This window comes from Lissotriton vulgaris, chromosome 3_1 (assembly GCF_964263255.1).
Source record: "Lissotriton vulgaris chromosome 3_1, aLisVul1.2, whole genome shotgun sequence".
Taxonomy (NCBI): Eukaryota; Metazoa; Chordata; class Amphibia; order Caudata; family Salamandridae; genus Lissotriton; species Lissotriton vulgaris.
The window spans coordinates 1,224,048,984-1,224,065,700 of NC_141689.1; the positions used below are offsets into that span (position 1 = coordinate 1,224,048,984).

A 16,717-nucleotide genomic window follows, 5' to 3' on the forward strand; every position below is an offset into this window, starting at 1 on the left:
ATTTACAACTTCAAGGAATCAATTCCAGAGTGTTAAATAATGTGCTGGTTTGGCCAAAGGCCTACTGAGTTAACTTTGCTATTTACAGCAAGAATTGGGAACATCTCTAAAGCAAGAAGATAGCATTATAATCTCAAATGACCATCATGAGAATAAAATGTGGGAGTGGTCAAACTCTCATGATCTACCTTGGGCTGGTAGGTGGCAGAGAGATTATCTCTCAAGGCCAAGATCAAGTTTATGCTGGAATGAATGCTCTATGTAAGGATAAATGTCCTAGGAGAGACTATAGGAGGTGTGCTGCCCTGCCCTTCCACATTTTCTGAACAACACTGTGATTTTTCTACACAGAGTTCCGAAAAGGTCTGCCTTTCATGTAAAAAATCCAATGCTGCAGAAGTTGAGAAGACAAAAATACAAAAGAGCAATATTGATTTAAGTGATACATTGAGGGGGAGAAGCCTGAAATATTGAAATATGCTTATGCCTAGGTTCCACCTTGAGACTTAATGTGACAACATCTATGGAGTGCCCAATTGTCCGGCGTGCAGCAGCAGAACTAGTTAAAGAGGGAGAGCAAGAGAACACACACATTTGCAAAGCATCAAGCTCAAACCTATTTGAGGTCATAAGAAATTAGAATGTAGGTAGTGGAAAAAACACAGCAAATCAATCACTGTCAACAGGTTCAAATATCCTTGATGATTTAAGAAGGAACAACTAAAACTTGAGGAACCAATATGCTTCTTCTTCAAAGGTCAGGATTACCATGCTGCTATGATAACAGACACATGCTATTTGTACTGGGGATATGTCAATATTTTAGATATAACTGAATGCTGAAGACGTCATGAAAATGAATGCAGCAATATGAGGATGTTATGATGTAGGAGATAATTTCTTTGTACATAGTGATGCAGTCTGGGTGTACACAATGACATTTATTGCACAAATCGTAAAACAAAATCCCGAAGACTGCAAGAGTTCTTGATGATTGCTGTATTACATCTTTAACTAGGCAACAATATTACGCAGCATTTTAATTATTACTAGAACAGAAATAAGTATGCAGCTATTAGTATACCATTCGAGATATAGGATAACGGTAGGGTGCCAAAAGCACTCTGTTGGAACATCCACAGGATATTTACCCCAACACCTCCCCAAAAAGTCATGTCATTGAAAAATATGTTTAAATAAAATAGAGCAAAAAAATGTAAAGATTTATGGAAATGTTTTATCAACATATAGTTAACATAGTAGGCAAGAGCTCACATTTATGGAACCAATGAAAACAAAAGTAAGCAAACGGAGAAGCGTCCAACTAGTAATTATGTAATAGTCTACATTTTAACTAGAAGGACACGCAGGTTAAGAGCTTTGAAACAAACTACTTAACTCTGGGAGATATAACTTCAACCTTTTACTGGTTAACTGGGACTTACTGAATTGTAACAATGATCAATGCAAAATATACTGAGATGCCGAGTGTTTAATCGAAATATGCCTCACTGCTTTGTGCAGATGTTCACCATCTGACCAGGAACTAACAACCTTCTTTCATAAAAAGTAGCATTTCAGCATTTGTGCGCGGAACATCAATCTGGACAGAAGTCAATTAAATTAAAAACAAGAGCTCTTTGTCAAAATCTAAGCACAAACTGAAAATGAAAATTCTGCAGCGTGGGGTCTAATGCCCAGGGTTAGAACAATGCTTTTAGAATGCGGGGATCCTCATTAAAACTAAGCAACCAAAAGCACACACCACTCGGTCTCAATATATTTTGAACCACCTGTTTTTCTTTTACTTAGAAACACGAAGTAATCAAAGTTCATCCAAGGGAGAGTAAAAAAAAAATGTATATTACACATAGTCAATGTTGGACCATAGAGATGGCACATATTTTTGGACAATCACGACCAAGCCCTAACACAATTGGGTCTTCCTCTCCTGCCAATGGGAATGCAGACTATTTATGGTTTCCAAAGCTTCAAAAGCCCGTCTTCGCTATATGTGCCGATCAGATTTTGATGCGGGTGATGTGCAATGCCAATGACATCTTTTTCATGAACCTGCAACAAAGAAAAACAGAAGGCCAAGCTTAGAACTGCTTAAACAAATAACTAAGGGCATTTAGGTTAGTTAAGATCAATTTATCTTTCTTCACAAATGGTTTTAAAGCTTCAGAAATGGGGTGAGAAATTACGGTGCCCACCAAATGCCCATTACACTTCTTAAGTTAGTGGCAATTATTGTTTTAATGTGGGTGGGGGAAAACGTAAGTAAAACAAATAGAAACAATTCAACATTAGTGAGTGTGTAGGGGTGGCATAGCAGCAGAGAAAGGTGGAAATGGGAATGGTAGTGGGAGGAGGGATTGTCAGCAGTAATGAGAACCAGACATTTGCCACTGGGAATAGACCGACCTGACCATACAAGCAGGGGGGGGAATTAAAATTCAACATGATTCAAGAGATGGAAGGAGCTAATGTGGAGGCACTTTGCAGATCCAAGAAATTGTGGGTGCACAAGTGGGTAAAAAGCGACAACTGAGATGTAATTCAGTGTTGAGATGGAAAATTATTAGCATCTGGGTGAGAACAAATGGAAAACCATTTGGGGGATGCAAGAGTGAAGGTCGTTAAGGAAATGGTCAAATGAATAAAAGAAAATGAACGTCACTGGTGGGGTGATGGTAAGTAAGGCATTTCTGAACAGGGGCATAAAGTTCCCAATGAGGGTTTCTTTGCAGGAAAGAAGGATATGGAGCATCTGCTGGAGCGGGAGGAGAAAGACAGTAAGGCTGGCAACTACGGATCTGAATCTGGTGACAAAGTGGTAATGCACAAACGTCTCTCTACAAATACAGACATTAAAACCAATGAAACAATCATTACTGTTCTAATGACACAGTAAATGACCATTCTTTTGACTCGCAGCAACTTATGAAGATATGTTCCAGTAATTAATCGCTTTCACTTTACTGGACACATACTGCTGACCTTTTGAATTCTGTCCATATTTGTGTGCATTCTTAGCACAGAAATAGCAACTGACCATGGTGGATGAAGTTTCAGAACTATTCTCGTCCACCTGCATGGGGTTGCTGCACACTAGCTGGCTGATAAGTCTAGTGCTGGTTAAGAAGTTTTTGTGAACTAAGGTTATCCTTTACAGCGTTTTCTATTTGGCATCGTTAACAAGAACCGCTTTTCAACACAAGCCATCACAATTCACTAAACAATGCTAAACGATCAATCTTTACAGTTATTCACTATCTTCAACTACTAACTTTAAAAGCAGCAATCCCATTTAACAGGTCATGCTGCATATACATACAAACACACACCACATAGGAAGCAAGAACATCTTTGTCCACGCTGTTAGCAAATGCTATGCTACCTGGCACTCTGCAGCTAAAGACAAGATAATGGATGTCCAACAGATGCCCATTAAACTTCTTAAGTTAATGGCAATTATTGTTTTAATGTGGGTGGGGGAAAACGTGAGGAAAACAAATAGAAACCAATCAACATAGAGGGTGTGAAGGGGTGGCATAGTAGCGGAGAAAGGTGGAAATGGGAATGGTGGCGGAAGGAGGGATTGTCAGCAAAAATGAGGAGAACAACCAGGCATTTGCCACTGTGCAATTTCCTCTGCGACTAATAGAGCCATACATGTGTCAGTGCATTAAGTAAAACGTCATATATACGAAATTAATTATTTTTACCTAACAATAATTTTGAATGTTGAAATTATTCAAGGTTCACATAAAGTAAATGATTTGTTCATCAACTGGTTGGGTTTAAATTAATTTCTATTGCAGTGTAAACAGATTTTAGATTCACATGTTGTTATGCAGCAACGCTTCTCCGAAAGGAAGATGTGAAGTATGAGAAGTAGCAAAAAAAAGGTTTAACACATTTTGTTCCACTTCCTTCCTTGTGAGAGAATCTACATAATAATGTTTTGTAAAAGTATATAATGATGACCAAATTGCTTAGAACAAATACCACAAATGGCTATTGTTGCAAAGTAACCCTTTTTTGGGTGGTTCAGTTCCCAGTGTCTGTGCTCTGTTGCATACAACATGTTGAAATTGGCTTAATACTTTAATTGGCACTTTCAAAGTTCTTAAAAGGCCATAGTACATGATTTTGAAATATACGTCGGGGATGGACAGTTAAATGCCACTTGTGGACTGCAGCACCAATTGTGCCATCCACGACCGTGGCAGTGAAAACATGGCTTCAGGCTTACAGTGTGCAGCCTGACAGCAGCAGCTTGAACCCTGCAGCCAAGACCTGTCAAAATCACTTAAATGACAAATCCTCTCAATTGGCGGGGGGACAGATCTGACCTTCAGGCGCACAGGGTCCTCTCCTTGGGGAGCTGCTGCATCATGCTGGCAACTCTGGAGACCACACTTGTTGTGTTTTGATGCCTATAGACTGCACATGATTGCCAAAACTTACTGCGGCAGGCAGGGTTTGGTGCCAAGAGTCCAAAGCATTCTTCCTTTCTCACTGTTCCTAGCGGCTCTCTATGTCTTACTCATCTTCATCTATCAAATGTAAGCTGCTTGTGTCAGGGGTGCCCCCTACATTCTCTATTGAGGGGTGTTACGGGTAGTGACAGTTAGTAACCAATGGTTTACACCTACTATGTGGGAAGTAACCCTGACCCAGATTGCACTCAGATGGTAGAATTCTAAAAATTGTGCCCACATCAGGTAGCCCACCTTAGGAGTAGGAGTGTTTCGCATATGTAGTAAGTTGTTCCTGGCAATACATTAAATCATCAAGCCACTTCTTAAACTTTGGCGCCCGTCCTCTACCCCATCTGCAAGCTACTCCGTGTTTGGCAAGCAGTAATGTTATGATTTAGGTATCGACTGTGTAACTGGGGGATAGGTTTGTTTTATCCTAACAGGGCTATCAGGGGCCTACACTCATGCGAGATGGACGTCATCTGTTCCAGGGCTTCAAAAATCTGTGCCCAATATTCATGTGCAAGTGGGCATTCCCAGGCAAGGTGTAGGAAGTCAGCCGCTGGACTACCACATCTCTCACAGCGATCTGACGCTTTCAATTTGAAGCGAAACGTTTTGATTGGGGTATAGTATAAACTCTGCAAGAATTCATAGTGCGTGATGCGCAATCTGCAGCTGGCAGAGATTGGTTCAGTTTGTAAACAACAGTATTCCCATTGTTCGTCTGTCATTTCGTACCCTAGGTCTGTGTTCCATTGTGTACGAGAAGAGCTCGGAGAGCCCAACTGTTGTGTATTTGTACATTATGATTAAGTGTAGAGCCCATTTACTAGGGACTTACAAGGGAGGAGGGGGTTAAGATATTGCCAATACGGAAAACAATAGTTCAGTTTCAGAGAAAGAGGTTCAGGCACTGGGGACCTGGAAAGCAGGAACTCAGTGCACTTACATTCGATACTAGGAAAAAGGTGGGGGTGACCTTGTCAAAAAGGGGCACTTTCCTACAATAAGCACACCTTGCTGCCTACATGATAGGATGCATAATATTTAGAAGTAGCATATGTGTGACATTAGAAACGGCATGTTTAGCCACTGACTAGGCCCAAAACTGCATTGTTCCTGCTCTGTAACCAGGTCATAAGAAAAGTCGAAGTATTGGTTACATACTGAAATCTGTAACTTTTGACCTGAACCAGCTATAGACTGCATTCAAATGCTTGTTTTATATTTAATAACGATTGAGTATAATGGTGAAAGGGAATTTCAAATAGATATATTTTAAAATTAACTTTTAGAAAGTTACCTTTACCCTGACAGAAGCTGCGGGAGGCCTAATTTGAATTAGCTCTCAACTAACTGTCTAGCCTCTCCTTGGCCTGAATGAGTTATGAAAACTTCTCCCACAGCAGAGACAAAGGCCTGGAAGTGGGGAAGGGTTTTCTTCCCTGGCCAGGAAAAACTATTGTGGTGGGCCCAGAAACTTAATTTACTTCAAAGTGGCCTGGCCTGTCATTAGTAAATCTTAGGCAACATCTGAAAAGCCCTAATTATTGCCCACCTAGTCAGGCTGGCATCAGCCTCAGTGGGGGGAAAACTACTCCAGAACCAGTTTTTAGTGACCACAGATGATGGAACTGATCATTACCCAGCAACACCTCTGGGTGGGAACACTAGGGGAAAGGGGGCTCCCCCATCTTGGAGTTTGTGAGTGAGGGACACTAGGATTGTATAAAGCAGGGTAATCAGAAACTGCTGAAAAAGTGGAGAGGGTTGCCCCAGAAAACTTTTATCCCACTGGTTATGGACTGTTCAGGTGTCACCCAATCCACTAGCTCGTGACAGTCATGAATGTGGCTTCACAAGGCACCGTCCTTGGAACACTTACTGGACATGGCTGAGATCAGAGGAGGACTGGACATGTTGTCTGTGACTTGATAGGAAGCCTGAAGGACCGGACTTGCTCCTGCTTGGAACCAGGGTGAAGTAGAGTGGACTGCTATGGTCAGTTAGCTGACCTACTATGTAGCTTTAGGAACCCAACAAGCTGCAAGATGCTTTTTCCTTTAAGCACCCAACTGACCATTGGCAACTGGACTAGTCTTTGTTGTTGGCCTCTGCCTGACACACTAATAGTCTCTAAGTGCCCTCACATAAGGTCCTGGGCGCCTTAGAAGTGCCCTACTGTGGTTGTTTGAGCACTAGAACATGTTTTGGAACCTTCTGAAAACTTTTCCTCTGGAGATTCAGGTGGATCCACAAGAAAAATAATTCAACCGCCCTTTCCAGCACTTCAGAAAAAAATGACTGAGCCCTATTCAGCACTAAGACTTAAGACAATTTTCAGTGAGAAATCTCCAAAGCTCCAGAAGGTTCAACCTGCTTAAAGTACTCAGCCTTCATTTCCATGGCAACAGCTATAATTTCAGCAGTGTGCCGCCCAAGGAGGATTTACTTCTCAAATAGGGCCAAATTCCCTTTTTGCACTGGGCCTTAGAAACGTTTAAGCTTTTTGACTTCCAGACTTTTACCCGGCCCAATCCACTAGTTTTATCTGTCTAAAGCTCCATCGCAGTTAGCCTAAAATGCACCTAGGTCCTGGTCTACCTCTTTCATAGACTATCACTGGCACTTAGTGTCTTTTGGCACAATTTTCACATAATTCTAAAATTCATATACCGGTTCCCCTTATCAGATATTTGTTCTATAAGTCTTATTGTAGTCATTAAATGTTTCTCTTTATTTAAAAAAATGCTTGTGGCATTATGTGGTGTATAATACAAAATATTATCACAAATACACTGCTGGCCAACTTAGGTCTACAGGCAAAAGAGCCAAGCATTTTGTGCCCACCTGTGGACAAGATTTATTTCAAATGGCAGTACTTTACACTGATAATGTAGCCCCACCCCCAACAAACCTGAGATATTTCAAAAGTTCTGGGTGCACTGGAATGTGAAAATCTGCACTTTTCTTTTGAATTCTTTTTATTAACTTTTGCTCAGATGACCATACAAACCAGCAATTACTACAATCTGTACATGGTTGACTTCTCAATATTCCCACATTTTTAACCCAGTGAGGTGTGAGGACTCAGGTCCTGCTCATTTCCAAATAAATCCCTCCAACATGTAGCACTTCATACATGCAGTGGTTATATACAACATCATAACAAGTCGGGTATCTGCACCTCCTGGATCACATCCATCCTGTGTGGGCTCCTTAAGTTCCAGCCTCTCTCTATATTTACACCATGGTGACCATATTTTCTCCCACTTTTTAACACACCCCTGCTTCTATATACCATTTCTTCAGTTATTTGGCACCAATCAAGCTCGCGTTCCCACTCTCGCGAAATCGACATCTTTGACGTGTCTTTTAGCGAAGACATTTTTTCCAGCACTGATATGATGTCTTAAATATTGCTATTTTGAATTTTACAGTCTCAAATACAGTATTTGGGTTAATTTATAGAAGTGACTAATGCTCCCTTTAAAAGCAAGCTATGACCTTTAAGAAGGAAAGGAAGGTGGTGTGATTTCACCTTGGAATGCTTCAGCTTTATTCCCAATGGTGATTATAGCAGTTCCAAGCAAAACTCATTCCTTAGTCACAAAACCCATTTTTCTGAGGCAAGAGTTTCCTGCAGGGGGGAATAATCCCTCATCCTTTCCCTCCCAACCTGCCGTTAGGTGAGGTGCACAAGTGAGTACAAATGTTCTGTCTGTCTTTAGGAATGGTAAAGCAGGTTGCTAAGATGAGGTTGGATGTCGTTCCTCAAGGTATGTAAAGTGTATCCTTGTTGCTGAGAAAGCAACAGTCTCTGCAGTGGTCTCTTTGGAGTAGGTGCAATCCTGCAATATACGTTCTCTCTTTAAGACTCCCTCGGCTCTTGCTATTTTACCGTCTTTTTAAATCAGCTCAAGGGAATCATCAACAGGATGTCCAAACAGTTGTCATCCATTTAGAGGAGTGTCAGTTTTTGTGTCTATGCCTCTAGCTTAACACCATACACCTTGATACAGGTCTCCTGTTGCTCAGTAATTAACTGAGTGTATGACTTGATTACCGTCATCCCCTGTGTACACCCCGCCTCGAGTAATTACTTGAGCTTCTTTTGTATGTTCTTCTGGGAGGCTGCACGCCATCTTCTAGGTCTTCTAAAAAAACAATATAGACTGGTATTTACCACTACATAGCTGTCAACCTTTCCACTTTTTGTAATCCACACTAGCAGAAAACATCTTGTACTCATTTCTCTTAAAAATGGCAATGGTGATGGGCTCGGTGTTGCTACCATTTGCTCAACATTTATGATTCTACCTGTCCTCTCTGTCTCCGACGTCCAGTCTTCTGTACAACAGTGTAAGATCTCAAATCTTCTTCAAATGTTTGAAACATGTGATTTTCAACATCAATTTATATCAATAAAGTTATCAGGCAGTTTTGACAACCATGTGTAAAAATGCAGATCAAAGTAAAGTTGAAGCCTTTTTTGTATTTTCCCCCTAGTATTGCTGATGTCTTTTTTTAACCCGGAAGCTGTCTTGCCTTCGCCATTGTTAAATGTATAACTTTTCTTTTTTTTTTTGGTAGTCAACGTTTTCAGTGTCAATAGTGTTATTTTGTCTTACTGGTCTGTTTTGCAGGCTGAAGACTGGTTTGCAAGAAGAACTGCCTCCTTAGATGTTTGCCTTTGAAATTAATATTTTACATGAAAGATCTGTGTGAACTGAAGACGATCAGGATCACATTTCTCAGATCTTCAGTCTCCAAACCAAATAATGAGAATATTTCCCATGTCCTTCTTTCTTCCCTTCAACATCGGAGGCATGAGTGAGCTCAGATCCAGATCCTCCAAAGTCTGCTTCACAGCATGATCTTCAAGGCTGTGGACTTGAGCCTTTGAGCAAAGACATGATGAATTCTAAGTTCTGGTTCATTCATTTTCATTGATTTTGGTTTAAGAAGTGTACAAGGAACACATACCTTGTCCTTGCCACGAAAAGAAAGGCCGAGATACCACAAGTCATGTTTATCCTTTTATGCAAACTTTTATGGCAATCAGAATACAAGCAGAAATCTTGAAGACTAAATTGAACAAACAGACAATGACTCATCCATTTACAGTCACATCAACATCTGCCATCTATGTCCAGGACCTCACAATCTTTTTCCAATCACTGATCTACTATGTGTCTTTCATGAGTGTTATGTTTCCAAACTCAAAACCTCAATAGCTGCAATCTTACAGTGCCAATCTTCCAGAATTACACATACACAAAATTAATCACCTATGCTACTCTTCACTGCAAACGCATCAGTGCAAGGAGAAATCTAGAATTTCAAGACTTACTCACTAGATCATGGGTACTCGCAATCATTTCCCCGGGGGGGGGGGGGTAAAATACTGTCTGTGGCATGCCTTAGGGTTGCACTAAAGCCAGCAATGCAAGGGTCAGGGTGATGAAAGGTGGGCGTAGGTGGACGGGAAGCAAATGCATAGTGTGGACAACAAACCAAGCCTTCACACGACTTCTGTCTGCCACCAACGCTTTATTCTCATGCACCAAGGTTAAAGTCAAAGCATTAACTTCTAATGTAAAACGAGAGAGGGAAAGTGATACTCATCTGAAGGCGGAATTAAAAAATGTGAAACCAGAAAACCTGGTATCAGATCTGGCTTCCCCACTTGACGAAATTGGGTGATCCTAGACAATGGTTAATTTCACTTTGCCTCCTATTTCTTTATTAACACATATGAGAGCCCCTTAAGATATAAGAGTTTAGGATGTGTGCTGTACAAAACGGTCTCTTGTTTTTATTAAATAAACAATAATGTTGTTCCAATTCTATAACAATTAAGGCACACAATTTGCACCTAAGAAATGACTTGCCTCTTGGTTCACTAATGGCATGGTTTTCAGAATGGGGGCAGCATGAATGTTTCCAAAATCAAGTTTGAAAACTATCACTGCTATTAAATGCTTCTCAATACAGCGATATAATCTGATCTACTACGGTAAAATTCCCATGCATGTTAATAAAATACACTTTTTGGAGTTTGCAGAGAGTTTTTTTAATGTCTTTACATGTTTATTGCAAGATGTATTTAAAATTAAAGGTGTGCCTAAAGATAAGTTGTCTAGGGCACCTTTTTTTCTTTATCGTTAGTTAAGTTAATGTGTAAATAAAGTATGTCTGTTTGTTTCACAGCTTTCGGAATGTTACTGCTCTGTCAAGTGAACAGCAGCCCAGTGCTGCTATTCACCAGGGGCTGCAATTAACGGTCAGGAGGGCCGCATGCAGCCCCCGGCCAATATGTTGAGCATCCCTGCACTAGATAATAGAATAATGCAGAACAAGTGAATGTTTGTAATCATTAGCTATAAAAAAAGTAATTAAACAAATAATTGAGTTTGTTCATCCTTATTAGATATAGTATGGTCTTATCACTCAATATCATACGCAAAGATCTTCCTAAGAAAGATATCCCAACAATATCCGATGCTGTTACTGGTTTCAGTGCAGCCAAACAGATTTCAGCATTTTCTGCACCTGGATGTGATAAGACATTAATAAAAAGAAGTGCTTTATTAAAGTCAATCTGCCCTGGTTTGCTTACCGTCAAGGTTCGTTCCAGCTTGCCGGTGACTGTACTGAAGCAGTACAGCACAAAGTCTTCACCTACACAGTAGATCCATTCTCCACGCGGCGACAGGGTGCAGCACACAAAATCACCACCTTCCCTCTTACCAGAGCTAAAGCTCCTCACAATCTGAAACAGATACACTACATTAATTAATTAATTTGAAAGTTTTATATAGCGCGAACAAGACCCTTACGGGTATCAGAGCGCTTTACAATAAATGTGTATAAGCATATCAAAACAATAAAAATAAGCAGGACCGTAAATCATGCACAGGGAGAACAAGAATCCCCCTATGGTGGTGTATAATTTAATATAGGAGAAGCATGAGTAAATTCAGATAACATTTCTTGAGAATCTTGATAGCAGACATTACTGATCACTGGACCAAAAACGTAGTTCCCTACAGAATTGCTTTCCACTCTTGGAGGATTCGTGGATCCAGCTCCCCTACTGCCTTGTGTGTATGAGGGAGGGGCAGTGGTAAATCACTAGCTCTGACCCTCATTTGGCAGTTCTTCTTCCTCTGACCCTCCTTTGAAAAGACTATGTATAATGAGATATTATCAGTGTCTTGGTGCACTCTGAGTTTCCATCCATGGCGTGAAGGTAAGATTAGAGGCAGTGGGGTGTGACCCCCCCGCCTCTATCCCAGGCTTCTCTGCTGGGATAGAGGCCCTTTAGATAGCTTTGCAGCGCTGTTCTGCCCTGCACAGTTATTTTGTCCTCTAGTGGATTGGATAATCAGAAACCCAACTAGGGAGTACCACTTTTTATTAGAGAGGTTAGATAGCACAGACTCGCTTTTTAAAAAGAGGATACATCAAAAGTGTAACCTGAAACATAGTGAAGGTGGCTACCACTCCTCATCTCATATGAGGTCAATGGCAATGTCTGGATGACTCTAGTGTAGTGATGTAGGTCTTTTTACCTACATGTGAGGGGACTGCTTACTTGCTCTCCCAAACAAAAGGACACCCAGTCTGACATAACTGGCGTCCTCTGCCTATTGGTGGCTTGTGTGCTATGTCTTGTATGAGAGAACGGTTCACTGTAGATTGCAATTCTTGTGTGTCCATTTGGGACACTGGATAAGGCTGCATGAGATGATGGCCCAGCTGCAACCGGTCATCTCTAACTAAAGACCTGCCAGCCCTCTTATACCATTGTTCAGCCTCCACTCTCCCCTGAACCTGAAAGTATCAACTGGGTCAGGTGACGCTACCTCATCTCTTTCTTTTCCAGTAGTAGCTTTCCCCTGGTCAGTAAAGCTCATACTTTCTTCTATTAGTGGCAATATTATATAAAGAGCCAGCATCCTACACCCCTAATGTGTGCCCCTGTAGCATCTGTAGGTCCTGTGAAACTACATTTCCACCATCAATAAGAAAGAGCTTGAATAACAGTTCGGAAGTCACTTGCAGTAGAAACATTGGTCGTTCTTTAGAAGAAAGAGCTGGTACCAGAAGTCTTTTTTCTTTTGGCACTATGTTCAATGAGGATGAGGTTGGTGTCCTGGGCGAATCCAAGTGATTTGGCATTTGGTGACATCGAAGCCGCCAACGTTCACATCATTGTGCAACGTTTGTATTGTTTCTTTGAATTCGGTCTTGGTTGGGTCAAGCTTCACTGTAATTATGGCAATGAAAAAGCATCCTGCACCCCCAGCATCAGGACCATTGATGGGCTGTGTTAAATGTTAAAGGAGGCAGAGACTCAGAGGACACCAAGATTGCTTGATGAGACTGGCAACTGTCTTCCTGGACCTAAGTGGTCCCTGTGCCTGACCCCCACCACTTTGTGTCCCACCCCAAGTGGAGAGCTAGCCAGTTGGCTAAGATTTGTTTAACCCATTCCATGCTTGTGACGGGACCACTCCGTCACAAGCCACGGGTGGCGTGTGCTCATGACGGAGTGGTTCTGTCATGCCGCGGCCGCTCCGCCCACACGGCCCTGATTCCCCGCCTGTGCGGGTGAATTAGTGAGTGGGCGGAGCCGTGACGGAACCACTCCATCATAAGCACAGCCCGCTCGTGACGGAGTGGTTCCGTCACAAGCATGGCGGCGCCGCGTGTCCCCCCCTCCCCCCCAGCGCCGCAGTGAAATTACCGCAGTGGCCAAGGGGTTAATAGCTTAAAACTATGTATTGCATTTTTAAAATGAAAATGTCTTTAATTTTGAAAAGTTATATCTCTGGTTTCCCTTGATTGGTGTTTTGGTGTCTACAATACACTCTTTTTATAAATTGGTGTCGGATTTTTATTATGTGGTTTCCTTTTACTCATTACTGTTTTGGTATCTCTAAATGCTTTACACTTGTTCATTTGATTAAGCCCGACTGTTCTGTCCCACAGATGCCCAGGACTGAGCTAAAGGTCTTCTTAAAGAAACCTAATTATACCTTATAAAGAGTGTGACATTATTACATGGTGAGGTCTCACAATTAGTGAAGTAGTGTGGCTCACTGGTTAGAGGCGGCAGACCCAAGAGCAGAGGACGGCCCGGGACCAGGGTTCGATTCCCGGCGCGGCAGGTTTCTGGACCAGGGTCAGCGGACTCGATAATTCTCTCGCCTCGGTGCCCACTCTGATCAGCGATCACACTCGGCAACTCTGGGCATTAGCTTGCCTCATCTTCACTAACGGCCCCACCAGACCGCCGGGGATGCCTGGTCTCACCCTGGAGATACCCATTAAGGGACCATCTCTCAGGGAAGCCAGGAAGGGTTTCGCAGCGGTCGAAGCGCCTTGGGACCCTACGGGTAAGTAGTGCGCTATATAAATGCCAATACATTTACATACACATTTACAATTACATAACAATTCACTTTCCTAAAATTCTCTTATGACAGTAGTGTCAATTTATTACATTTCCTGCTTCATTTCTCTTCTTTCCTTACTGTGGGATCTTAACAGTTACTATCAAAATTTGATTTGAATATTAAAATAAAAACACAAAAGTTGCTGGTAGATATGCATAGGAAAACGACATAAAAATAAGAGGTCTTAAATCTAAATGTTCAGGGATCAAATTCAGGAGAATAGAAATATTCTAATCTTTATGAATATCTGCCAAAGAAGAAAGCAATTTCTTCTAACAGAGGATGTACTACAAAAACACGTAAAGAGCAGAAGTGATGTTTCAATGGAAAGACCACTTCCACATACACAGAAAAAATGTAGTGGGGACAATTTCAGGATAGGAAACTAGCTTACAATAAATTTGCCTCAACATGATCTATGTCATTGTAACTAGTCATGTCTGAGAATCTGGTCATACAGAAGTAATTCATTAGCAGTAGGCGAGGCTGTAATCATGCTTTGCATTCTCATGTTCAAGGGTGGATTTTTGTTATACAGCACCACAAAATAAATAAATAAATGAAGGAATAAATAAATAAATAAGCAGCCTACTGGGAGACGGTACATTAAGGCAGTTTGGAGCCACAGGCAGACAACATACTGAAGAAATCTAAACCAAAAGAAGGCTCAATGTCATCACCACAAACGCTAAATTGAACCAGAGGCTACTACTAGTTTCAGAGTTAGGAACTCTGCCTGAGAAGGTTCTCTTGTAAAGGGATAGCGTCTGTTTTGTCTGGGCTGAAATTAATATTATTTTATCATTCATGTGTTCAAGTCTAGGCCAGAATCACCCTGATTGGATGGATTCTAAGGTTATGCATTATGAGGACTACCCCAAAATGAAGAAATACATTCTGAAAGGCATTCATGTCCAAAAATAGACAAACAAGTTACATTCCTAACATTGCTCGGTCCAGCTATGATTCTGGCATCTCAGGCACAGCATAAGGTCACTCACGTACCTGCCCCTGCATGTTCATGATAACCACAGTGTTTGACCTGTTACACACAACGAAGTGCTCTGGGTTTTTTGGCAACAGCACTACATTGTTAACTGTGATGTCTGTCCCTGCAGTGCTTCCCAGGGATTTGAAGGTGTTGCTGCATTCAGTTGTCTTCATGTTCCAAATCTGTGATGTCAGGAGATAAAAGCAGATCACCAAATTAATTTAGTGTATATCTAGGTACTTACAGCAGATGCCCCGAGGACTACAAAATTCAGTTTCCTAAGTTATTGAGATGCTGGCATGTAAATGGAGAGTAGGATGTTCCAAGTATCGATGGAGTCAATGCTGAAGTGAAAAAACACATCCCTTACCTTTAACTTTAGTATTACTGTGGTGCTCTCTCTCATACAACTCAAAGAAATGTTCACCTTTTGTAGTCCAACCAGACATTTAATGGGTCAATCATCCACTGGCTTGATGGCTACTACAGGCTCCATGCGTGGTGTAAATAGTAAACATCCAGAGTCTTCAGGGGGCAGATAAGGTGAATCAAAAGTGAACCTATGTTTAGGCATCATGGGTGACAGGGATGGTACACAGAACGCTCTTATTTTATTGAGAGTTGGGTTCATCCTGGCAAGAGGTATATTGCTCACCACAGGTGGTCCAACAGGGATCCACCCTATGCGGAGGGATTAAGGGGGATGAACAGATGTGACCATATGGAAAAAGCACTGAGGAAAGAGAGTGTCCGACCAAGAAGAAAACAATTGGGGCCCCCTGGTGAAAATGAATGAAAGAAATACGCTTTTATAGAGCGCATGACTACCCTGAGGCATCCCAGCACTGTAAGACCAGAGGGCTGAATATAGATGGCTGGTGGATCATCTTGGACTGACTGCACTATAACCATATTATCTTGTTTACTATGCTTCCTGCATTCATATTCTGTGTTATATATGTAATATAAATATACACCAGCAATATTCTGCAACATCCATGTTTGCTCATTGACCTACGTAGTGAGTGTGTGTGTGTGTGTGAGAGAGAGATTGAGTGTCTGTGTTGCCCGACACTCCCCCTCTAGTAAGCCTAAGGCTGCTCGAGCACACTACCACAAATAGGGCACCTTGGCATTGTTAAAGGAGACCCTGTACACTAGTAAGGGTTATCAGGACTATCTCTACGGATCTGGGTCAAGACCATTCACCGGTGTAAAATCAGTCCCATTAGCACCAGTTCACAAGATGTATATCTAAAAATTTGGAAATACTGCCCACTGCCAACTCTTCACTTCCTCGGAAGCCAATGGATTACAGCTAGCAGCCCCTCTAAAAACTTTTCAATTTCATTTTTAATCGGTCCCAAGTTTACACAACTACAAAACATATGTAATACGTCTGCTGGCCCATTACCACACCTAGGACAATTATGGTCTAGTCTCTTGCCCCATTTAAACAATTTAGCTGGTGTATAGTATAAATTAAAAAGAGTCTTAAAATGCTGTGCTCTTAGATTTGATGATCTCAGAAACCTTTTGTCCATTACCAATGCTCTGTCAAGATCAATGTCAGGAAGCCAATGGATTACAATGACTCGAGTGGCAGTGTCAAATAGAGAACTGAAGATGTATAGGAGATAATGACTGACAAATTTGGAAACACACAACTATTTCTACACCATGGCGACTTCATTTCCTTTTGAAACAAGAATCCTACATTCCCCATATTGGCGGTCAAGGTTTCCCGAGGACCGGAGTTCCCCTGA

General features: G+C 41.5%; 1 protein-coding gene across 1 annotated transcript in view; it reads right to left on the reverse strand.

The window, feature by feature from the left end:
* Positions 1–920: 920 nt before the first annotated feature.
* Positions 921–16,717, reverse strand: part of SMU1 (SMU1 DNA replication regulator and spliceosomal factor) — a 61,338-nt gene continuing 45,541 nt past the window's right edge. Inside the window, exons 10-12 of the mRNA XM_086961692.1 lie at positions 14,966–15,133; positions 11,116–11,268; positions 921–2,073 (exon numbers count right to left, since the gene is read on the reverse strand). Of these exons, the coding sequence (XP_086817818.1) occupies positions 1,975–2,073; positions 11,116–11,268; positions 14,966–15,133 (420 nt within the window). The 3' untranslated portion in view covers positions 921–1,974. The remainder of the gene's footprint in view (positions 2,074–11,115; positions 11,269–14,965; positions 15,134–16,717) is intronic.